The 25,984-nt window shown below is 36.4% G+C and overlaps 2 protein-coding genes and 1 long non-coding RNA gene across 4 annotated transcripts; 1 reads left to right on the forward strand and 2 right to left on the reverse strand.

Moving 5' to 3' along the window:
* Nucleotides 260-12,547, forward strand: LOC107634024. Of its 2 annotated transcripts, XM_016337608.2 has the most exons (15): nt 260-402; nt 499-690; nt 958-1,506; nt 1,899-3,101; nt 3,255-3,582; nt 3,927-4,179; nt 4,261-4,477; nt 4,588-4,940; nt 5,018-5,545; nt 6,324-7,512; nt 7,590-7,943; nt 8,257-8,494; nt 8,991-11,602; nt 11,701-11,855; nt 11,976-12,547. In XM_016337608.2, exons 2-15 carry the CDS (start codon nt 559-561, stop codon nt 12,295-12,297), a joined length of 8,433 nt encoding a protein of 2,810 aa, XP_016193094.1. In that variant the 5' UTR covers nt 260-402; nt 499-558; the 3' UTR covers nt 12,298-12,547. The 2 variants fall into 2 exon arrangements, with proteins under 2 accessions (XP_016193094.1, XP_020975609.1); XM_021119950.1 differs by lacking the exon at nt 260-402 and having other exon boundaries at nt 422-690.
* On the reverse strand, nt 18,156-19,775 carry LOC107632119 (protein SLOW GREEN 1, chloroplastic). Its single transcript, XM_016335779.2, has 2 exons — nt 18,383-19,775; nt 18,156-18,348 (listed from the first exon to the last, which is right to left on the reverse strand). Exon 1 carries the CDS (start codon nt 19,602-19,604, stop codon nt 18,579-18,581), a length of 1,026 nt encoding a protein of 341 aa, XP_016191265.1. The 5' UTR covers nt 19,605-19,775; the 3' UTR covers nt 18,156-18,348; nt 18,383-18,578.
* LOC110269854 lies at nt 25,579-25,984 on the reverse strand. Its single transcript, XR_002358609.1, has 3 exons — nt 25,905-25,984; nt 25,741-25,827; nt 25,579-25,645 (listed from the first exon to the last, which is right to left on the reverse strand). It is a non-coding gene; the product is annotated as an uncharacterized LOC110269854 (long non-coding RNA).

The raw sequence follows: 25,984 nt of genomic DNA on the forward strand, positions 1-25,984 counted from the left end.
CACTCCATGAGCGTGCTGATTAAGGAACCACCCCCGAACTGACCAGTTATTAAAACACAACAGAACACAATCAACAATACACTTTCAATCAATTTTCTCTCTCTTTCAAAAAATTTACTGTTTCTTTTTGGAATGGGTAAAAGACTTAAATAGGGAAATACTTTATATTTGTGTTGCTGATGATGATAAGTTTTAAATAATTATTACTAATTTATTACTACTTTCTAATTCTATTCTCACTGTTTTTCTGGAAAAAGAAATTACTTAATGTTGTGAAGAAACTAACTTTTGGATAAACTTTTATTGTTCTTTACTCCTTTTTCTCTTTGAGCTTAAAGGCACTCATGCTCATCAAAACATGATAATGGGGTGTCCTTAGTGCATGTACGAGAGAAAATAATTGTACGAGGATTTTTTTTTCTTGCCTTTCCTTTCTAGCTAAGAAAACCATTTTCTTTTGCTTATTCTTACTCACTCTAATGGCTTTGCATTTTGAAGGGTCTTTGTGTTTTTGATCAAGCATTCAGCACTCTATGCGCTACTGAAATACCTCGTTGCATGGGAGACATGTTGAATTGGAGGAGTTCAAGAAGAAAGAATGCCATTGATTATAGTGATCATGGCTTTATGGACACACTGTTTTCATGGTCCCTTGAAAACATTTCCAATGAAGATCTTTACAGGGACAAGGTTAAGATTTCAATATTACAAAATTACTATTTTTTTTTTAATTATTATTATTATTATTATTATTATTATTATTCATAAGTGATACAAGGTTTGATTTATCTTTTTTGTATCCACTATCACTACTTGTGTTGCAGTGTTGGTAACATGTTATTGGGATCAGAATGCCACAATTTGTATTTTAATTCAAGAGTTTGCATTCTTGTCATGCTAAACATGTTACGTGCGGATCCATTTTGAGTTATTTTCTTTGCTGTTTACACGTTACAGGTGAAACAAATTGATATGAGATTTAGCTCCATTGAACATTATTTTGGGTCATATGTGTACCCCTTGTTAGAAGAAACCAGAACACAGCTATGCTCAAGTATGGAAATCTTGTCCAGTGCACCTTTTGCAGAAGTAATCTCTCTTAAGGAGTTATATTCAACTGATAAGAAACTCTATGGTGTTAAGACTGGCATTTGGAAAAACAGGTTCTCCAATCATGGAAAAGAGCTATACAAAACGTTGTCCGGAGATGTTTTTCTTCTGGCTGATTTTAAACCGGAGACTTCAAATGATTTACAAAGGGTTGGAAGGATGTGGACCTTCGTATTGTCTGCTGGTATACCGGAGCAGGAACTTGAGGAAGACACTGATATTGTATCTTCTTTTAAGTTTACTGCATCTAAAGACATTGACGTTGATGAATTAAGGGAAAAATCTTTGTTTATGGTGTTTCTGACAAATATAATCCCCAACAGAAGAATATGGAAAGCATTGCACATGTCCCGGAATTCAAATCTGATCAAGAAAATTTTATGTGCTAGTGATGTGGTAAGACATTTAGTTTCATGTAATGGCTTTGTTCGCATTGTTTTCTATTTATAGGAATATATAATGTAGGAAAAAGATAAGTTGTTAATGTCAAAACACTCATATTATCATTATGTGCAAAGTATAACATTTTGTAATGAACTCAAGTAATTTAAAGATCTATTGCTGATTGTGTATGAGTCAAATAGTGTAATGTTGTTTTGCTATTGATATATGAGAAGATTCATGCCAATTAGCTTAATTGTTTGTGAAAATATAATTCTTTTTTATAATTATAAAAATGTAAATAACATTTTCTTATTAATTGTTATGTAACTATATTTCATCTCTAAATAAAATTTATTTTACCATCTGATTATTGCAACAACTTATGGATGTGTGATGCAATACAGGTTGAGGAAATTTGTGACTACTGCTCTTCAGAGATTGATGATCTAAGAAATGACACAACATATGAAAGTTTATTATCTGAGCTGAATGAGTCCCAATATAAGGCAATTTGTGCATGCCTTTCTTCCTCTCACTGCAATCATAAAGCTACTGTGGATCTCATTTGGGGTCCCCCAGGAACTGGGAAAACCAAGACTTTGGGAACACTTCTTTTTGCTCTATGGAAAATGAACTTTAGGATTCTTGTCTGTGCCCCAACAAATATTGCCATTAAAGAAGTGGCATCACGTTTCTTAAGTATCGTGAGAGAATCCTTTGATGGAAAATCTGATGATGTGTTCTGTTCATTAGGAGATATGCTCTTGTTTGGGAATCATGAGCGGCTCAAAGTTGGTGCAGACATTGAAGATATATATTTGGATTATCGGGTCAAGCAGCTCCTTACATGTGTTGATTGGAAATATTGTTTCGCTTCAATGATTGACCTTCTTGAAAATTGTGTTTCCAGTTATCATATATTTCTTGAGAATGAGTTGTTAAAGGAGCAAGGGCACGTTGATGATAAGTCTACTGATGAAACAAAAGATGGAAACTCATCAGATTGTAGTGAGGGGACACAGAAATCGTTTCTTGAGTTTATGAGAGAAAGGTTTCTTTCTTTGGCAACAGCACTCAGAAACCGTATTTCCATCTTATGTACTCATGTTGCCAGAAGTTACATTTTGGAGTATAACTTGGAAAACTTGGGCTGCCTTATTGAGTTACTTGATTCATTTGAAGATTTGCTGTTTCAAAATAATATCAACAGTGAAGTGTTGGAAGAGATTTTGTCACCTTCAGACATGTGCCACAGTTCTTCTGGGCCGTTTATGCGTGACGAAAGCTTATTGTACAAGAACAGAACTGAATGCTTGTCTTCTTTAAGAACCCTTAAAAGTTCTCTTGATGTACTCAACTTGCCAAATTTTTCAATCGAAACATCAATTAGAGAGTTCTGTTTCCAGACTTCCTCAATAATATTTTCCACTGCTTCTAGTTCTTCTAAGCTACATTCTGTTGCCATGGAGCCACTAAACATTTTGGTCATTGATGAGGCTGCACAGCTAAAGGAATGTGAATCAACAATTCCTTTGCAACTTCATGGCATAAATCATGCCATTCTTGTTGGAGATGAATGCCAGCTTCCAGCAATGGTTGAAAGTAAGGTACGTGAATGCTTCTTTGCTTTCATGCACATTATATAAATGTTAATACTTTAATTTGGTCAATTTTATATCTCTGGCCCCTGCAATCCACCATCTAAATCCTAGAATTTCCATCACAAATTAATATTTATGATTGTCGCTGTTCTCTCGAAGATTTCTTATGAAGCTGGTTTCGGAAGAAGCTTATTTGGGAGGCTGAGCTCATTGGGTCATCAAAATCACTTTCTCAATATACAGTATAGGATGCATCCAGCTATAAGTTACTTTCCAAATACACACTTCTATTTAAACCAAATTCTCGATGCTCCGAATGTGGGGAGAAAGAACTATAGAAAGAAGTATCTACCAGGGTCAATGTTCGGTCCTTACTCTTTCATAAACATAGTTGGTGGCAGAGAAGAATTTGATGATGCTGGACGCAGCAGAAAAAATATGGTTGAGGTGGCAATTGTGATGAAGATACTTAAAAATTGTTTCCAAGGTTTGTGGTTGTCTCTCCTCCTGTCTTTGTCCTCTTTTTCCTTTTTTGAATTCTCAGTAGTAATTTATAATATTATTGCATTTTATTATTTAATAGTCAGTAACAAAAAAAAAATTATTTTTGGAGTTTAAGACTTTGTTATGTCATTGTGTGTACCATTTCAGTGTTTAAATTATACAATTACAAATAGCCTAAAGAAAACAGTATGGTAATTTGGGAAACATACAAGATACATAAATCTGTTTAAAAAGTAACTACTTTCTTAGCATTTCTTTCCTTCAAAATAAACAATAAAAAATCTTCCCTTTATTTGAATATGTATGCTACTTTTTCTTGGTATGCAGGTTGGCTCGACTCGAAGGAGAATGTTAGTATAGGTATAGTGTCTCCATATGCTGCTCAAGTTGTTGCGATTCAGGATATGCTTGGACAGAAGTATAACAAGCATGATGGGTTTTATGTGAATGTGAAAACAATTGATGGCTTCCAAGGTGGAGAGCAAGACATTATTATATTATCAACAGTTAGAACTAATGGAGGCACTCTCCAGTTTATTTCATGTCCTCAGAGGACTAATGTTGCTCTTACAAGGGCTAGGTAGAACTTAATATCTAGCATTATTTTAAATTTGCATTGCTCTTTTGTCTGAAATTGTAATGTTGCTTTGATATCCAACAGACACTGTCTATGGATATTGGGGAGTGAAAGAGCCTTAGCAAGTCAAGATAATGTTTGGAAAGCTTTGGTGCTTGATGCTAAAAAGCGTCAATGTTTCTTTGATGCTGATGAAAATGAAGAATTGGCAAAAACTATTTGGGATGTCAGGAAAGAACTTGATCAATTTGATGATTTGCTGAATGCTGATAGTCTCCTTTTCAGAAATTCCATATGGAAGGTATTTGTGATTCTCAATCTTGTGGTTTTGACTTATTATTTCTGGCTTTGATATTCTCAGCATCAACTTAACCTTTGATTAACCACGGCCATTCTTCCATTGTTTTGCAGGTTCTTTTCAGTGATAACTTCCTTAAATCATTTAAAAAACTGCGATCAAAGAGAACCAAAAAGTCTGTTATAAGCCTCTTACTTAAACTTTCCAGTGGATGGAGACCCAAAAGGATGAAAGTGGATGTGCTTTGTGGGAATTCATCGCAGATGTTGAAGCAATTCAAGGTTGAAGGTCTCTATGTCATTTGTTCAACGGACATAGAAAAGGAATCAAGGTATATGCAAGTTTTAAAGATATGGGATGTACTGCCTCCAGAGGATATCCCTAAACTAGTGAGACGCCTTGATAACATATTTGGAAGCTATAGTGATGATTTTGTTAGTCGTTGCAATGAGAAATATTTTGAGGGGTAAGTATGTCAAGTTTGCATTTTATTGTACCTATGCTATTATGGCTAGTTGATGTCAATGTGTTTTGCTTTTGCAGGAAAATTGAGATTCCAATGAGCTGGGAAAAGTCAATTGAGATCATCAGATTTAAGAATCTTGATACTAGTGTAAATGATGCAGAATTAGGTCCTCAAGGTGATCAAAGACTTTATATTGAGAATTCAAACGTTGAAGAGAGTCTTTTGTTGATGAAATTCTACTCTCTATCCTCGGTTGTGGTCAATCACTTGCTTTCTGACTGTGACAACAATGAATTGGATCTTCCGTTTGAAGTAACAGACGAGGAACGAGAGATAATCCTCTTTCCTAAAAGCACCTTTGTGCTTGGTCGCTCTGGTACTGGAAAAACTACTGTTCTGACCATGAAGTTATTTCAAAAGGAGGACTTGCACCACAAGTCTGTTGAAGCGGCGTATGCAACTACTAGTTCAGCAGTTCCTTGTTTGAATCAGGATTACAAAGAGAGTTCTTCTGTCAATGACAGGCCTGTCTTACGTCAGTTATTTGTAACAGTGAGTCCCAAGTTATGTCAAGCAGTAAAATATCACGTTGTTCGTCTAAAAAGGTGTGTAACTTCTTTGATTCATCATCTCAGATGAATGGCAGGGTAAACATCTTTTTAATTTGAAATATGCGTACTATTTTTGTTGTAATCTGTTTTGAAGTCCATCATATCGTTATCCATCCATGTTTATCTTCGTAACATTTTATGCATTGAAACTTTGGAAATGTGATAGTTTTAAAAAAAAAATGTTATTTTGTTGATTCCAGACGTAGCTTCCATTTGTATGAATATATTCATGGATTACTTTGTTGTATTAATGGAGGAAATATAGTCCCCAGTGGTTAAATCTGGATTTTCAAATGGATTTAAGTTTATCATTTAAGTATAGCTACATTTTTTTCATGCATATTTGTTTAGAAACTGTTTAGAAGCAAATATTTTTCAACCTGACAGGTGTATTCAAAGAAAAATAGTTCACTTTCTGCTCCAGTCAAAATATGAAATATGCCAACTGTCATCCCTTTCAGTTTGGATATGATAAATATATTGCCAGTGTGTTCCGACTTCTGTTTTCATGAACCATAGAAGAAACATATTTGTTGCTTTGTAGTGAATTACATGTAAAGTTTCTTAGTGTTGCCTTTCTAAGAAACTTTGTCATAAGTTCACACTCTCTTAGCTCCTTAATTCGTTTTCCTCATTATGAGTCTAGCATGTCAAAGTCATTTAAGTTAATTTGGTCCTCATGTGCTTTGTAAGTTTCTTAAATTTCATCTGTGTCACATATTTTGTGCATGATTTGGTTTATAACTAATATTATCAGACATTGTGCTAACAGATCTATATGTGGTGGCAATGTTTCTGCTGAGAGGAATCCTATGGATGAAGATATTGATGTTAATGCATTGCAATTCAAGAATATTGCAGATTCTTTTATTGATTTGCCTACAGATGCTTACCCACTTGTCATAACATTTCAGAAGTTTTTACTGATGCTTGATGGAACTTTGGGGAATTCCTTTTTTGGAAGATTCAGTAACCTTGATTCTAATAGTCAAAATCTTGGTGTCAGTTCTGTTGCTTTAGAGACCTTCATAAGAAATAAGGAGGTGACTTATGATAGGTTTGCTGCATTATATTGGCCTCATTTCAATCTCCAACACACTAAGAAGCTTGATTGCTCTAGAGTATTCATTGAAATCATATCACATATAAAAGGTGGTATCCAAGCTATGGAGCCTGGTGAGGGTAAGCTAAGCCGAAACGATTATCTCCTGCTGTCTGAAAATCGTGCTTCAAGCTTAACTAAACAGAAAAGAGAGATGATATATGATGTTTATCTAAGTTATGAAAAACTGAAGCTAGATAAAGGAGAGTTTGATATGGCTGATATTGTAGTAGACTTGCATCGTCGACTCAGAAGTAAAAGATATGAGGGTGATGAAATGCATTTTGTATATATTGATGAGGTGCAAGATCTAACAATGAGTCAAATTGCTTTGTTTAGATATGTGTGCCAAAATGTAGAAGAGGGGTTTGTTTTTTCTGGAGATACAGCACAAACTATAGCAAGGGGAATTGATTTTAGGTTCCAGGATATAAAATCTCTCTTCTACAAAAAGTTTGTGTTAGAGTCAAGGAGAAACACATACAATTATGGAAAAGAGAAAATTTCAGATATTTTCTTATTGAACCAGAATTTTCGCACCCATGCTGGAGTGCTGAAGTTATCCCAAAGTACCATTGAGCTTCTTTTTCGCTTTTTCCCTTATTCTATTGATGTCTTGAAGCCGGAAACCAGTTTGATATTTGGTGAAGCTCCCGTGGTTCTTGAATGTGGAAATAAAGAAAATGCAATTGTAACTATATTTGGAAATAGTGGACATATGACAGGAAAAATTGTTGGTTTTGGAGCTGAACAAGTAATTTTGGTACGAGATGATTTTGTTCGAAGGGAAGTTCTGGATTATGTGGGGAAACAGGCACTTGTATTAACCATTTTGGAGTGCAAAGGTCTAGAATTTCAGGTTATCTCATAACTATCCCATTTAGTTTATTTATGCTATGTTATATCTTTTTAATGGTCTTTTGTGCTATTTTCCAGGATGTATTGCTCTACAACTTTTTTGGCTCTTCGCCCTTGAAAAATCAATGGAGGGTGGTATATGAATATATGAAGGAACAAGATATGTTGGAACCTAAAGAACTTAAGGCTTATCCAAGTTTTAATGAATCAAAACACAATATTCTGTGTTCTGAACTCAAGCAGCTGTATGTGGCCATAACCCGTACAAGGCAGAGATTGTGGATTTGTGAGAATACAGAAGAATTCTCGAGACCCATGTTTGACTATTGGAAAAAGAAATGTCTTGTCCAGTTCAAAGAATTGGATGATTCACTTGCTCAAGCAATGAAAGTTGCAAGCAGTCCAGAAGAATGGAAGTCGCGTGGCATAAAGGTTCTTTTTGTTCTCGAGCATTATTTTCGTTGTGTTTCCTTAAAAAAGAATTAACATATCCATTATTCAGTATACTACTTTTGAATTTAGATTGACTCATTATTTATTGGTGTCATGTCATGGTAGTTCATTATAATTTGTTTAGCCATATAGAAGTAATATTTGTATAGCTATTAAATGCTCTCATGGTATATCACAGTTCTCTCATATAGGTCTATAATATGTGAACCATAGAGAAAATTGTTGCGAACAATTTTGTTTGACAATTCTTTTTCCAAACCAAGATTATATCATTATGATTCTTCCTTTGCAGCTTTATAATCAAAATAACTATGAGATGGCGACAATGTGTTTTGAAAGAGCAGGGGACTCCTACTGGGAGAAAAAGTCTAAGGCTGCTGGTCTTAGGGCAACTGCAAACCGTTTGCGTGATTTGAATCCTGAAGATGCGCATGAAATTCTTAGGCAAGCTGCTGAAATTTTTGAAGGAATAGGAATGATTGATACTGCAGCTCAATGTTTTTCAGATTTGGGGGATCATGAAAAAGCTGGTATAAATTTGAAGTTTAGCTTCTATATCTATGCTTATCATCTGTTATTAGTTACTTCTCCACATTTTTTTTTCTCTTTTCTTGTTTTAAAGATTTTCTGATTTGACATTAAGAAATTAATGACTAGGCCTGTTGGGCTAAGTTACCCAGGTTGCTGAATTAAACACATTTAAAAAGAGAACAAGTTGAAACCCATAAATAGAAGCTCTTCTACGGTAGCACTAACAGTTAATATCTAACAGCAGTATCATATTTGACATTTCTATGTCCCCTATTAAACATGCATTATTGTGTGATTCATCATAAACCAAGCTCTTCCATTCATATCAAGATAGTAACAATATTTTGGATCATAAAATATCCTAATCCTTCCATTATTTTACTTTCTGTTTCATTTTTAATATATTAGAATATTTATATATCTTGAAAATGTATATGATCACTTTAAGATTTGTAAACTTCTCTACTTAGAAGATTTATTTTCTTTTGCTATTAGGGAAACTTTATTTGGAGAAGTGTGAGGAGCCTGATTTTAAAAGAGCAGGAGATTGTTTTTATCTAGCTGGATGTTGTGAAATGGCAGCTCAAGTGTATGCTAAAGGCAAGTTTTTCTCAGATTGTTTGAGTGTTTGTGCAAAAGGAGGGCTTTTTGACCTTGGCTTATACTACATTCAGCATTGGAAGCATAATGAGTCTGCTGGCCCCATTATGGCTAGAAGTCATGAACTATACACAATGGAGCAAAAGTTTCTTGAAAGTTGTGCTCATCATTATTATGATCGTAAAGATACCAGATCCATGATGAAATTTGTTCGAGCTTTCGATTCCATTGAATCGAAACGTGAGTTCTTACGTTCGTTAAGTTTACTTACTGAGCTCCTCTTGTTGGAAGAGGAATTAGGAAACTTTGCGGAGGCAGCAGACATTGCTAAGATGATGGGTGACATTTTGTGTGAGGCTGATTTGCTAGCCAAAGCTTGTAAGTTTGTTGAAGCTTATGAACGTATTCTTTTCTACGTTGTTGCGAATTCTCTTTGGTCTTCGGGGAGCAAAGGATGGCCCTTGAAACAGTTTGCAGAGAAGGTCGAGCTTTTGAATAGAGCCTTGTCATTTGCTAAGGAAACATCTAGCAGCTTTCATGAGCGTGCTTCTACTGAGGCTGAAATATTATCACGTGAGGATAGTAATATCTTCAAAATAATGATTCATTTAAAATCTTCTCGAATGCATGGAAGTATCAGAGGTGAAATATTGTGTTTGTGGAAACTTTTGGATGTACATTTTCAGATGAACACCTCAAAGTATTTCTGGAAAAATAATGTGTTTGATGATTCTGTGGAAGGAATGATTGTGAAGAATCAGCTTTCTGTGGAGACTTTGTTTTACTGTTGGACAAGTTGGAAGGATAACATTCTCCGTGTATTGGAATATCTTCCAAGTTTCAAATGCCAAGAAATTCAGCAGCATAACAGCTATGGATTGTTTGCATTGGATTATTTGGGTGTTCAAAAACAGAATGACATGTACCTTCTACTTGTCCCTGATGCTAATTGGGTGATAAAATTGGGTGACAAATTTCTGAAGAAGAATGGGAGGCTAGTATCTGTTGATGTTCATGCTTTAGTCTCTGCAGCAGAGAGTTATTGGTGTTCAGAGCTATTTTCTGTTGGTATGGATGTCTTGCACAACCTTGATGCACTTTACAAATATTCAGTTAACAAGGTTATTTCAGAATTTTGTCAACTCAGGTGTTTGATGCTTATCTATGATGTTGCGAATTTTCTGTGCAAATCCAAGTGTTTTAGCTGCAGCCATGGTTACATGAAAACACTGGAGAAATTTTCCAGATATCCAATTGATGTTTTCCCGCGTTATATAGCTCTTCTAAATGGGAAGTTATTAACAAAAGACATGTTTTCTCTTAAGGAAACTGGGACTTATCGGGATTTGGTGGAAAAGGTGGTCTTTGAGAACCTTAAACAATATAGGTTGACTTATGGTCAAATTGGAAGAGTGGTAGTTATGATTCTTGGTACACCTAAATTTAATAGGGAACTATTTGTGGAAATTGTGACAAAATGGGAAGGTAATCTACCTTGGCAAGAATTCATTAAGAGCTTGTATCGGAATTCAACAAAGGAATCTTCGAAGTTCAATGAAGCAAGTGAAGAGCTGCTTCACATGCGTAAGTTTTATGAAGCTGTGCAGTATACTTACCATGTCAATTGGGAGATTGAAATTGACTATATTTCTCCCGGTTGTTTTATATATCTCACTGAACACCTTTTTCTCTTAGCATCCCGTTGGAGGGGTTTGGTTGTTGCCACAAAGTCATCTTTGGTTGAATGGCTCATTTACCAGGAAGGAAACTCCCCTAAAGATTTGAGTTCAAAGGATGGTGTACCACAAATTGTTGAAGATGTCCATAGGTTCATTTACAAAGTCATCCGCGTGCTTCTTAGTGAACCAATTACAGTAAAAAAGTGGATTAGAAAATCAAACATGAATGTGGACCATTATTATCCATTGTTTGTTCTAAGATTGGTTGTCTTACTATGTTTGCTTCATCTCAGCTCTGGGCTCTATCTAGATTTACTTCATGATTTGTTCCGGAAGAACAGCAGCATATCTGCTCAATGTGCACACCTGCCTCGGGAATTTCTTGATGTTCTTCGCAAAGGAAAGAATAGCCTGGGCTTGAAAGTATATGCTGAGGCATTTAAAGTGATTGATGATCCCTTGGTAATTGTCAATTTACGAAAGAATGCTTCGAAATTTGTGTCCCCAGATGCTACCATTATTGATTTAATGACATGCCAGAAACAAGAGCTCATGTTAAAAGTATTGCTTGAAAAACAAGTAGATGATACTGCCGCAGTTATAACAGAAGCTTCTGACACAAAATCTAATGTGTTTCCTTCAACAAATTGTTCAGATCTCCCAAATAGAAGTTCTGTTCTTGTTTCGGATCAGCCATCGAACAGTGGGGGAATTAGACATAATGAGTCTATGAATGTTCTCGGCTTCTGGGATGTGTTGGAGAAGTTACAGTTGGCTGTAGATGAATCATGTATGGTTAAGGTTTCGCATTATTCCATCCTGATACAGGTATGCTTCTTCCTTCATTGTTTTCGTGTTTAGAGTCTAAGATGGGCCTTATATCTTTGAAAAATAATTATGTGCTTCTCCCCTTTCACACTCTTCAGGAGAATTTCCTTGACCCTTGCATTGAGCTGCTAATTTCTTCAATATGGGGAAGCTTACCGAAAAACCCTGTAAACCTTGAAAACAAAAATGAAATGGGAGAGGTGTTGAGCTTGCTTGATGAACTGAAGCAGCTTTCTTCATCATTGATTGCAACGTAAGTTACAGAAATATTCTCTCTTACTGAATTTTATTTTGGACTTGTACTATCAAATCAGTAAGTTATAGAAGTATTTTTAACTTTCTGCGGGAACTTTGTGATTGTCTTCTCCTTTAGTGATTTGAAGAACCAACTTCCGGTTATTGGTGAACTTTCTAAGAAAATTCTTTCGAGACAACCGAAAGTATCACATATCTTGGATCAGCTGTTTCTGCTGTGCGAGAAGAAAGTTGTTGTTGACTATGGTGTAGCTTCAGAAGCGAGCACAGCAGCATTGGACAATCATGACCTGGGGCAAAGTGCTCTGGAGGAATCAAAAGACAAAATGTCCAAGAATTCTCCAGTCAACATCAATTCAGGATCTGGAAATACCAAGGGGAATGGAAAAGGGAAGAAAAACAATTCTAAGAAAAAGAAGGGAGGCAGAAAAGGGAAGTGAAAGTACTTACTTCCCTTGGTGAGAACTGTTGTCAGCTTTTGTGTAGACATAGATGTAGTAATTAAATATGCTTGAACTGTGTGGTTTTGTTTGTTCTGATTGTGTATATCCTTTGCAGTAAATAAAACTTTAATCAGTAATTTCCCCAAACCCAAGATTTGGCTCCTGCATTTCTTAGCCATCACACATCTGCTGATTGCAGCTGTGATAGATTGCTTAATGAAAGCCATTTACTCTCTCATTTTAAACACACCTACACTGCTCACACGACAACCAAATGCACAACAAACGCTAATTCAGATTTTAAATGTGAAATTTGCAGAAATCTTATCCCGTATACTCAACCATTGTGTTCTTTGTATTTTGGAATTTGTTAATCAAGATTGAATAATATTTGTCTGAAAAATAAACAAAATATCCTTCGTAGTTTCTCTAACGCTTGAATTCAGTTGTCAGAATCTTAGTTTCTCTAACAATTTCTTTAGATAAACCCAAAGTTAGTCTTCATTATAAACTCTTATAATACAACATCGACTAATACATTTTCATGTTGTTATTTCATTTGAACAGAAGTTTACTAATACTAATATAATAGTTCATGTAAAATGGCTGTTGTAAAATATACCAAATCACATATCGACTTAACAGTTACCAAATCGCATTTAAGTTCCACATATTGATGAACACACGAAACAATCGCAAATTGTTGACATATTTTTGTCGCATGTAAAATGGAATCTGTTGAGTCTGCAACGGAATTTTGACTTCTAATAGATAGAAAGTAATATGAAATTAAACATTATTCACAATAATACACTCGTTATATAATTATTAAAGAGAAAAAAAAGAAAGAAAATGAATAATTGCTATGGATGTGAATTCCTTTGATTTTTAATTGAATTGAATACATTTTGATTTCAATCATTTATATAGTTTTCTAACTTCTATAAATAACAAGAGAGTATACTATAAAATAGTTTCCTATAAAAACTCTTTAACTATCTACCATTTTCTCTCTTTCATTCTTTGTCTGCATCCCTTTGTTTTCTTTCTACCTTTCTTTTATTCTCACAATTCTCCACCTCGTTCACAATTTGAAATCTACTCAAATTTTGGACGATCAAAGTGTGGTATTCATATTCGGTTGCATCATTTTTACAATGACTGCTTACGTTCCTTTGTTCAGGATCAAACCAATCGTAGTTCCGCTATTTCTCCATGTAATGCCTAACATGAAGCAATATTGAGCAATTCCAAACAGTGCTGGAACATATTTTCTGACACTACTTTAGTCAACATATCAACAGGGTTTTCATCTGTGTGTACTTTTATAAGAGAAATGTTGTCTTTCTCTATAACATCGCGCACGAAGTGATATCTTAGATCAATATGCTTAGTACAAGCATGATGAACCTGATTTTTAGCCAAATGAATTGCACTTTGACTATCACAACTCAGATTCACGCAATCTTACTTCAACCCCAAATCATCTAGAAGACCCCTTAGCCACAATGCTTCTTTCGCCCCTTCTGCTACTGCCATGTACTCAGCCTCTGTAATAGATAGTGTCACTGTAGCTTGTAATATCAATCGCCAACTAACTGGAGCACCTTGTATTTTATATACATAACCAGTCGTAGAACATCTTCTATCTAAATCACTAGCATAATCAAAATCAACAAAGCCGCTGATTTGACATGATTTTTCACTAAAACATAAACCTGTGTCAATGATACCCTTCAAGTATCTTAATATCCACTTGACTGCTTCCCAGTGTGCCTTACCCGGGTTCGCCATGAACCTGCTAACAACACTGATTGCTTGTGAAATATCTGGGCGTGTACATACCATAGCATACATTAGGCTACCGACTGGACTAGCATAAGGTACATTTTCCATGTAAGCCTTATCCTCTGCTGTTGTGGGAGATTGTTTACCAGAGAGTCTAAAATGTGGAGCCAACGGCGTTACCACCGATTTAGCATTTTTTATTTCAAACCTTTCAATGACGCGCTCAATGTATCATCTTTGGCTCAAGAACAATTTTTTACTTGATCTCTCTCTTTTAATTTTCATGCCTAATATTTTTCGTGCAGCACCCAAGTCTTTTGTTTCAAATTCCTTACCAAGTTGAACCTTTAACATATCTATCTCTACCTTGCTCTTAGAGGCAATAAGCATGTCATCCACATACAATAGAAGATAGATATAATCACCTCCAGGAAGCTTACAAATGTATACACAACAATCATAATTACTTCTAGAAAAATCTTGTTTTAACATAAAGAAGTCAAATCGCTTATACCATTGTCGAGGAGATTGTTTCAATCCATATAGCAATTTCCTCAAGCAACATACCTGACTTTCTTTACCCTCAACCTTAAAACCCTCAGGTTGATACATGTAGATTTCTTCCTCTAAGTCACCGTGCAAGGATGCAGTCTTCACGTCTAGTTGTTCCAACTCAAGATCACCATGAGTGACAAGACTTAAAAGCACCCGTATGGAAGTGTGTTTCACCACAGGAGAAAATATCTCATTGTAATCAACACCTTCTTTCTGTGCAAATCCATTTGCTACTAACCTAACTTTGAATCTTGTACCATCTGACTTAGTAGGATCTTCTTTTCTTTTATACACCCACTTACAACCAATTGCAGTCTTTCCCACGGGCAATGGGATCACATCCCATGTCTTGTTCTTATAAAGAGATTGCATCTCTTCCTCCAAAGCGACTAACCAACTCTCTCTATCTTTGTCTTTGATAGCATGTTTGAAGGTGACCGGCTCATCATCTTTCACTGAGAGTGCATAATCTACCAATTTTACCTGTCCATAATGTCTCAAAGGCTTGTCTGACCCGAACTTCTGAACAAATTTATAATTCCTCTTTGGCCTAGTAGATGCCAAAGAATTCTGCTACTGCTGTTGTAATGCATGTGCATTTTCTCGCTGAATTTTTTCATGATCAAGTTCATCCTCTACGTCATCTTGAGTAGCATTAGGATGCTCCACCTGAACATTACTAGAGTCTATTTGTTAGTATTTAGACTCTATCTCCACCACTTGAGTATTTGAAGTTTTTCCAACATCACCATTATCTGGCACCATATCTTTAGACAAAGCTACCACAGATCGTTCATCAAAGGTAATATCTCTACTAATTACAAACTTAGAATCATTTACACTCCAAAGGCGATAGCCTTGAACCCCTCTTGGATATCCCAAAAAGATTGTCTTCTTAGCTCTATCATCAAGCTTATTATCTTTGACATGATAATAGGTTGTGCATTCAAAGACTGTGAGTTTCTCGTAATCTGCATGTTCCCCTGACCACACCTTATAAGGTGTGTCTCCATCTAGAGAAGAATGTGGGGATCGATTTACTATGTAGCAAACTGTAGCAACCGATTCTGCCCACCATTCTCTGCATAACCCGGAACTAGAGCGTATACACCTTGCCTTCTCAAGTAGCGTATGATTCAGTCGTTCAGCGACTCCATTCTGTTGTGGTGTTTCTCTAACTGTCCAGTGTCTTGCAATGCCTTCTCGGTCACAAAACTCCTTGAAAGCCACATCCGTGTACTCTGTGCCATTATCAGATCGTAGAGTTTTCAGCTTCCTACCTGTTCAGTTTTCAACCATTGATCTCCACCGCTTAAAAGTATCGAATATCTCATTCTTATGTTTGAGGAAGTAAATCCAAACATACCTGGAATAATTATCAACAAAAGTAACAAAATACCTGGAACCACCCTTGGAAGTAACTTTAGCCGGGCCCCAAATATCAGTATGTACGTAGTCTAACAACCCTATGCTTTTATGCTTGCTTGTAGAAAATTTCACCCTATGTGCTTTTCCATACACACAATGCTCACAAAATTCCATTTGTGGTTTCTTCATATTCTTCAGCAAACCTTGTCCACAAAGTAATGATAGATCTTTCTCTGACATATGTCCAAGCCACATGTGCCATATTCTTGTGCAATTTGTTTGATCTCTACTTCCACCGATTACAACTGCTAACTCATCTATGACTGTTGTCCCCAAAAGAAAATAAAGATTACTGTGACGAACTCCCTTCATCACTACCAAAGAACCACGAACAATTTTTAGTACTCCATTTTTTGCAACTATTTTGTAGCCATTTTTCTCCAACAAACCTCTAGAGATAAGATTTTTTCGCAAGTCTGGAATATGCCTCACATCCTTTAAGGTTCTTACTCCTCCATCATGCATCTTGATTCTTATAGTATCCAACCCCACAGTTTTACAAGCATGATCATTGCCCATTAAAAATGTGCCATCATTTATGTTTTCATAGGTAGTAAACCACTTCCTATTTGGACACATATGGTGAAAGGCTCATGAATCAAGAATCCACTTATCGGAGATTTCATAAGATTGTTCTGTTACAGAGTAACAATCCTCCTCATCATTTGAGACGTAACTTGCTTTTTGCTTTTCTTTTGGGTTGTCGTTGTTCTGTTTCTTGAAAGTTATCTTATTATTTGGACAATTTGCTTTGAAATGTCCAGTCTCACCACATTTAAAGCATGTTCTCTCCGCGTGAGGTCTAGATTTTGGCCTAGACTTTCCACGCTTATTATCTTTTCCTCTTTCATTAGTCTTTCCTCTAGCCACGAACAATCCTTGTTCTTGATCATTATACTCTCTTCCATTTGAAGATGACATTGCACTTGTAGCAATCTTACGTAGATCATTCGCTAAAAGTGATGCCCTTGTCTCATCCATGGTTAGTGTCACCCACCAGCATCAATGTCTGCACCTGATTTTCATAGGACTTCGGTAATGAAAGTAACAATATGAGTACCTGGTTTTCATCATCAACCTTCACATCTATATCCTTTAAGTTTGATATGATCCTATCAAACTTATTGATATATTCTCGGATTGAGGTGCCTTCCTCCATCTTGCATGTATACAATTTGGATTTTAAGTAGATCTTGTTAGTTAGAGTCTTCGTCATAAAGTTACTCTCTAACTTTGTCCAGACGCCTACTGCAATTGTTTCTTCGTTCATCAAGAAAGCAACATCACTCTCAAGACATAACATTATTGCAGTTCGTGCCTCAAAATCTAATTCTTCCCAATCCTCATCTTTCATTCCTTCCGGCTTTTTTTCTTTTCCCGCTAGTATCTTGTGTAACTTTTGTGATATAAGCAAATTTTTTATCTGCATCCTCCAATAGAAAAAATCATTTTTTCCATTGAACTTCTCGATTTTATATTTGCCTACTTTGACATTACTACTAGTAGAAGCCATTATATTCAAAATTGAATTTTACCACTCAAATAATGAATAATATAACATTGGCTGTTGATACCAATTGTTGAGTCTGCAGCGAAATTTTGACTTCTAATAGATAAAAAGTAATATAAAATTGAACATTATTCACAATAATACACTCGCTATATAATTATTAAAAAAAAAAAAAAAATGAATAATAACTATGAATGTGAATTCCTTTGATTTTTAATTGAATTAAATACATTTTAATTTCACTCATTTATATACTTTCCTAACTTCTATAAATAACAAGAGAACATAGTACTATAAAATAGTTTCCTATAAAAACTTCTTAACTATCCACTATTTTCTCTCTTCCATCCTTTATTTGCCTCCCTTTGTTTTCTCTCTGCCTTTCTTTTATTCTCACAGAATCAATGCAGAAATAGCGTGCTTAAAATTTTGTGCAGTGTGATTGTGATTGACTTAGTGATCACCACGCAAAAAGTGAACGAAAGAAGAGGCAATAAAGCATATGTATCCACACTCCATACCAAATACGTTGGCAAACCCACAAGCTTAAAACATATAGAAAGGCAAGATTCCATAATAACAAATCAGCAACATGATCGACTTGAGAAATGAGGGGAATCAACAGAAAACTATATTTAGGAAACATTATGGATTAAAGTGGAAACAAACACTATTTGTTGCAAGTGCCGAGCTTCTACAAAAGTGTATCAGAGATTCAGAGTTCAATGGAACTCAATTGTCTGTCACATTATTAGTACTAGTCTCTATCATTCTCAGTAAACATACAAATCATTTTAACTGTAGTTCTTAAAACGTGAAAGAATTTAACTTAGAATCGAGCAGATGAGACTAACACTCACCTCACACAGGATAAAATCAGACTCCAAATTCTTGTGTCTGTGTGTATCCAGCCACCCATCGTTATTATTATTATTATTATTCTAATTATCCAAAAGAAACTCAACTTCTTTCCAAAAAAAAAATTTGTTACTTTCTTTTAGCTTTCGTCGGAACCAAACAATTTCATCCTTGACAAAGGAGTCCTCAAGTACCCATCAACCTCAAACTTCTTTGGCGACAATTCTCGATACTTGGCGAATTGTTCCTTCGCCTCGTCATTCCGATCAAGCAAACTATAAATCATTCCTCTGCAAAAGTAAGGCCGGAAATCAGAAGGGTCCTCTTTGGTCAATTGCTGATAAATCCCCAAAGCTTCATCAACATTCTTCTGAAGGAACTGGATCTGCGCCATGATTAGTCTCACGTCCCTCGCTTCCTTCGCCTTGTTCTTCTCCTTTGCTACCGCAAGAGCCTCCTCCAGCCTCTTCATCACCGCTTCTCCTTCTCCGCTCCGATCCATTAACAACGCATTCTCGAATAGAGCCTCGAACGAGAGGGGATTCGAAGCGAGAATTTCTTCATACACCTTGCGTGCGTTCTCAATTTCGCCTATTTCGCTCATTAGCCTTGCCGTGAGGAACTTCCAGTCTGTTACCTCGGGTTGCGCGGTGCATAACCGTTTGAGAATGGAGAGCGCCTCCTCGTCCTCGCCTACTTCGAGCTTCTGCTGCAGCAGCGACTTGAGCGCACTGACAGCTTCGTCGTTGGTTCCGAGGAACTCAGACAGAGGGGAAGAAGACGAAGAAGAGGAAGATGCTGCTGCTGTTGTTGTTGCAGCTGCTTCGGCGGCGGCGTTTTCTGTAGTGGATTCTTCGAGGATCTGAGGGGACGGCTCGGCGGCGGTGACGGTGGCGGGAGGTAGTTCGGCGCGGGCGGGGAGAGCGGAGAATTTGACGGCGATTGCGGCGGCGAATACGGCGGCACCGGCTAGGGTTTTGAGGTTGCGAAGAATGGGATTGGTGGCTGTGGTGGAATTGGAAGTGGAGGAATGGGCGGAGACGGTGAATCGAGGGAAGGAGCGGCGAATGGGGATGTGGAAAGGGAGGTTAGGGGGAGGGAGGGATTGAGAGCGAGCAAAGGAGAAGAAGGAGGGCGGGACGGTAGTGAAAGTGGAAGAAGACATGGTTGAATTAGGGTTTGTGAGAGAGTCAACAACGGTAGTGGAAGACTCGAGGCACAAGGGGATGATGTGCCTGAGAATAGTGTACTAGTGTATTGTGTTGTTTTGGTGTTTGGCTTGGTCTTAGTTTTAAACTTGGAGTCTTTGACTTGTAAACGTTGAGTCTTTGTCAAACTGTGGGTGAGAGTGGGTGGGTACTTGGTAGGTGTGGGCGTGTGGCTTCTTCGCTACCTCATGCGATCATGCCTCTATTTATTTCTTCGAATTTTCTTTTATATTATTTAGGATAAATCATATAAGGGAAAGTATGAGGAGCCAATCAGTGGCGGAGCCACGTTATAGAGAAGGAGGGCAATGCCCCCCCCCCCAAAATAATTAATATGTATGTATAAGTTTCAATTTTTTAATTTAGTTTTTTTTTTATTTTTAATTTTCCTTTCTTCTTAACTTATATTTTTTATGTTGGCCCCTCCCAAAAAAATTTCTAGCTCCGCCCCTGGAGCCAATAGAATATTTGTATAATGTGTACAATGAAGGTTTATGGAGTATTAGAGATATAATCATTAGTGTTATCTTTTTCCATCAGCTGAAGCTTTTAGGATGAGTGGTATCATGATTGTCCTAGAAGAAAAAATGTTATATGTATATTCGGTTTTATCAATGAAATGATGTAAATTGAAGCTAATAAATTCGATTTATCTTTTTTTTTATATATAAATTGAATCAAATAAATTCAATTTAGTCATATTAGTAGGAGTGATAATGGGATGGGTAGGGGCGGATTTTGCCCTACTTGATTCTATCCCGTTCTATAATAATTTGTATCAAATTTGTCCTGCTTCTATCTGTAAGTAGTAAAAAGTTAAACCCTAATCCGCTCCTATGGTATCCGCCTCTCCTTACTTCTATAATTAGGACGAGTAGGACGGGTTTAACCTAAACCTGATTCCGCCCTGCCTAAGAATCCGTCTCATTAAAAACTCATCCCGGTGCAGGGCGGGTAATTACCCTCCCCGAGTGGGTAAGGGCAGGATGGGTACCCACGAGTTCGGATAGTGGTAATAAATTGAATTTAATTAATTCAATTTACTATGATACTTACGTATATAAATAGGAGCAGAACGTTAAATTCTTATTAAAGTGGGACTCACAATGGCTAGTGATGAGAGCTTTTTAGTTCTTGTGCATTATAGAGGGTCGATTAAGAAAAAAATGCGATAGGGAATAAAATTTACTAATAAGGATCCGTTGAGTATTTTTATCAAACCTTGTACGAGATTCGTTGAGTTTCAGAATACTATAATCCAAAAACTAGGACTACATGGCATAAAATGGATGGAGAAGTTATTCTATAAAATTTCGATTTCTGTTGTACGTGATGGTGTGAAGTACGATTCCTTCGTGATAGACAATGATGAAGATTTGCAAGTTTTGTTCCACTGTCGTCGTCAGTTTCCTAAGGTGATGACCTATGGGCTATTGGCCAAGCTTGGAGATGTGGTCTGTAGTTCAGGAGGATCGAACCAGAATCCTCAATCTTTAGCAATGTCAGGAGCCTTTAGTTCAATGTCTGTTGGTGCCTCATCATCTATGCCAGCATTGCACCTGAGGCAGTTTTAGTTGCATCTCCGTCATTTGCAGCTGATCAAAATTGCGATCGTAACGAATAATAGGTGATGACCGACCCTTCGGCCAGCTTGCTATTGCGATGACCGGTACTCCTGTTATGATCCCGATTTTCGGAGAGGGTGGAGCACCAGATGATGTCGAAGATGTACTACAGGATGATGATAATGATGTGGAACTCGCCACGATTGATGATGATAGCGATGATGAATAAGGAGGAGTATTCTTGTTAAAATTTGATCATGTCAAGTACCATGAAAAGTGTAAGGAGTTTGGCAACGGTTGCACATGGTTGATTTGGATCACTCTTCGCCAGCGAAAAGGTATTTGGGAGGTAAGGTAGTATAACGAACCTCATACATGTTTGGCCATGTCGATATCTAGTGATCACAAGATGCTTGATTATCATGTTATATCTGCTTTCATACTGCCTATGATTAGAGCTGATGTTGTCATGTCGATCAAGGTACTGCAGAATACGAACGAGGCACATTTTGGATTCAGACCGACTTATAGGAGGGTTTGGTTGGCTAAGCAGAAGGACGTTGCGCAAATTTACGGAGATTGGGAGGAGTTATATAATGAGTTGCCGAGATGGGTATATGAATAATGATGCCAGGTAGCGTTGCAGTGTTGAAGACAAGCCTTATGCAAGTTGGTGGGCAAGTCAATGAGTCATCAGCTTATTTCCATCGGCTTTTTTGGACATTTCCATCGTGTATCGAGACCTTTCGGCATTATAAGCCGTTGGTTAGTATTGATGGAACCCACTTGTACGACAAATACGGGAGTATACTGATGGTTGCGATTGCTCAGGACGGAAATTCCAACATCATTCCCATTGTGCTCGCACTTGCAGAGGGTGGGAATGCGGAGTCGTTGTCATTTTTTCTGTCTCACCTTCAGCGGCATGTAACGCCTCAGCCAGGTATTCTAGTCATATCTGATAGGCACAATGACATCAAAGCTGCATTAGAGGCTCCGGATAGTGGTTGGCTTCCACCTAGTGCATACCGGACATGTATTCGACACGTGGCAGCAAATTTCACCTTGAATTTTAAGGGTAAGGATGCAAAGAGTTTTTAGTAAACGCTGCTTACGCCAAAACTGAGGTCGAGTTTTACTACTGGTTTGACATTCTCCAATCCGAAGATCTCGCAATCTGTTACTGGGCTAACAGGATTGAGTATGATAAGTGGACTCAACATCGAGACGAAGGTCGGAGATTCATGCATATGACAACTAACATCTCCGAGTGTGTGTAAAACTCCATACTAAAAGGTGTGAGGAACCTTCTAGTTTGTTCGTTGGTGAAGTCCTCTTATAGGAGATTGGTCGAGCTTCTTTATCCGTAAGGGAAGAGAGGCAGAGGCACAGTTAGGGACTGAACAGCAATTTAGTCAGCATCTGATGAACACAATAGAGGCTAATATGAAGGCATTAAGGTGTTTCACCATGATTTTGTATGATAGGGATAATTCTGAGTTTACTATGGCCGATACTACTCCAACTGGTAACTTCTCACTTGTCTCTTACATAGTGTCCCTAAGGGATTAGACATGTGACTGCGGATTTTTCCAAGCACTTCATCATCCATGTTGCCATGCCTTGACATGTTGTGCATATTCACGTTTGAGTTGGGCAACCTATGTGCGTGAGGTGTATCACCTTACCTCGGTCTTCAATGTCTACCAGATGGGATTCACTCCTCCGGTCCTAAAAGGTTTTTGACCACCAGATGACGGTCCCACAGTCACACCCGATCCCACCAAGAGACGTGAGTCTGAAGGGCGTCTCAGGATTACTAGGATCTGGACTACCATGGATGAGGTTGATCCTGTAACACCCTACCACACAGAGCTTTACCCTCCCCCTTATTGGGGTAAAAAGGTACAGAATAGCAAGCTTCAGGCTTAACCTGCGAAGCCAAGTTTGGTCGGAGAATACTTACATACATATATACAATCCTAAGTTTTCCAAAATACTCAAAATAAACCCTAGTTTTCCATCAAGCCTCTATGAGGTACAAAAGTAAAGCACATATATTAAGAAGAAATCTATACATATATATATAGCAAAACACAAAAAAGCCCATAACCTAACTTCGCTGAAACTGAAACTCCAGACGCCTAGCGTGGTGTCTCACAACTTGCATCTGAAAAAGATAACATATGTATGGAATGAGAACCGGAGGTTCTCGGCATGGTAGTAGTACCCACATAAATAATATATAAGGTCTCGGAAAAGTCAGAGACAATTCTAGAACTCCGACACTCAGATTAAAAACTTAGAGTTATATTTTAAACTAAAAACCAGGTGAACTATCTATGGTACTTAGGTCCTAGTCCAATTTTAACTTAACACCTCAATCTCTCCTTCCTCCAATCCTCCAAAGTCCTGCCAGAACCTGACACATTCCGGTAGCTAACCCGGATGCCGTCTCTCGACTGTGCATCTCCAAGAGGCATAAAATTGGAGGATTAGTACCCTATCACCTTCTCCTTGAGCCATACACTAGGGAAAATAAATCGGGAGATTGGTGTCCTACCACCTTCCCCTAATGAGGTTGTGCCATATCGGTCGGGGATTAGTGCCCTGTCATCTTGCAGACAGAGAAAGAGAATGTGAGAAAAAAATGTCGGGGGATTAGTGCCCTACCACCTTCCTCACATCCCGCACAACATAATCATAAGAAAATTCGGGAGAATGAATCGAGGGATTAGTGTCCTACCACCTTCCCCATATCCAACACATCACAATCACAGAGAATACAGGGAAAAAAGATCGAGGGATCAGCGTCCTACCGCCTTCCTCACATCCAACTCATCAATATCATCATTTCTATTAATTATGTCTCATTCATTACTCATACATTCATACATTTTCGCACTTCCTCAAATATTTCACATCAAATCATTTCATTATTCATATCATACATCACCTTATTCACCCTTCCCAATTCAATTCCTCCACTTCACAACCCTCCTCTAAGGGTTCGCTCTATTTCCTAAACTTGAAAGACTAAACTTTTAGTGCATAATTAATCTAACATCTAAGATTTAAATTAAATTAAATTAAGTTCTAACAAAACTTCTAACTTAGTTAAACTTTTAACATTTAAAACTTATAAATTCTAACAGAATTTCTAATCACTACTCTAACTACTATTTGTAATTTAAAAATTCTAATAACGCTTATAATAAATTCTAAGCAACTTAATATTACTAATAATTCTGGTCTATCTTAAAGAAAATAAATTTCATTCACTAATCTCTTCATGGATGCTACTAGCAATATGGACAATTCCGTCCAACCGATAGATGGTGCGTTTGGGAGTGGGGAGATAGCGAAATGTAATTCAAAACAAGTGAATTTGAATTATATATATATATACACATTCGATTTACTAATAGTGTACGTTCTTTATAAATCGAATTTAATCAATTCGGTTTACTATGGGCTATAACTCGAAATCAACTGTTTCGATTTACTATAAGTAGCTTATTCCGAATTTTTTTTTTTACCGAAGATATAGAAACTCGAACCTGCAACCTCTTAATTGAGTATGAGGGAGACTATGCCATTTGAGCTATTGCTTCTTGGCAACTTATTTCGAATTTTAAACCATACTAAATTAAAACTTGTTATTTCGATTTACATATATACATATTAATTCGAATTTTATTGATTCGATTTACCATTAACATGACTAAATCGAATATAATAAATTTGATTTATATATAAATATCAAACAAAACAACAAAGTAACGTTATTACATTTAAGACATCCATATAATATTGGCTTGTTTTATTCTATTATTTATTTTTGGAAAATTAAATTGATTTGCATATTCATCATTTGCGCACTCATTGAAATGTGAATCACTTATGCAACAAAAACAAGAGTTGCCCTTTTATTAAACAGGTAAATTTTCATTTTTTGTAGTCTATTATTTAAAAGTCAATATTTTTTTTTCGAAAAATCAGTTATTCGTATTACTTGAAATACAAAATAAATATAAAAAAATTATTATTTACTTAACATTTGTATATTTTATCTAATTATATATGTTTTAATGCATATGAAGGTCACATTAAAAGATAAACATAAAAAATTACGAATTTAATAATACTCAATAACTGAAAATCAAATGGATTTTCAAAGTTAATCATGTACAAAAATTAATATGGATTAGGAAAAAGAAAGTAGTTCTAAGAGAATTACTATTCAACTTCATTGCAATACACTTTGCCTTTCCTCTCCTGAGACAAAATAAATTTAAGTATAAATTAGTTAATTAAACATATTTTTATATATAATTAAAAGATCACACAAGGTGGGGAAAAATCATCACCTCTGCAAATATGCGCCTTTTATTCATAAGTTTGGTCTTTGATCTATCAATAATTGACTTTATCTACAAGATGAATCATGAAATAATAAAATAACATAAATATACACATAAATAAAAAGATACACACAACAAAAAAAAAAAAAGAAGCTTAGCTATACTTGTTCTCGCTCTTTCTTTATTTCACTTTTTGTTAACAGCTCAGGATCTTTCTCTCGAGTACCAGGAATATATACCCTTGCTTCAACCTGTTAGAAATTAAGTAAAATATTAGTAAACTAAGAAATTGAGTTTATCCAACAAAAACAAAATTTATTTTGTTAACCTTTTCTAAAGTAGGTTCATAGAGGCATGGAGTATCTTCCTCTTCATGGTACGGTATAAATGTAAATAATTGCTGGATGA

Source organism: Arachis ipaensis, chromosome B03 (assembly GCF_000816755.2).
Source record: "Arachis ipaensis cultivar K30076 chromosome B03, Araip1.1, whole genome shotgun sequence".
Taxonomy (NCBI): Eukaryota; Viridiplantae; Streptophyta; class Magnoliopsida; order Fabales; family Fabaceae; genus Arachis; species Arachis ipaensis.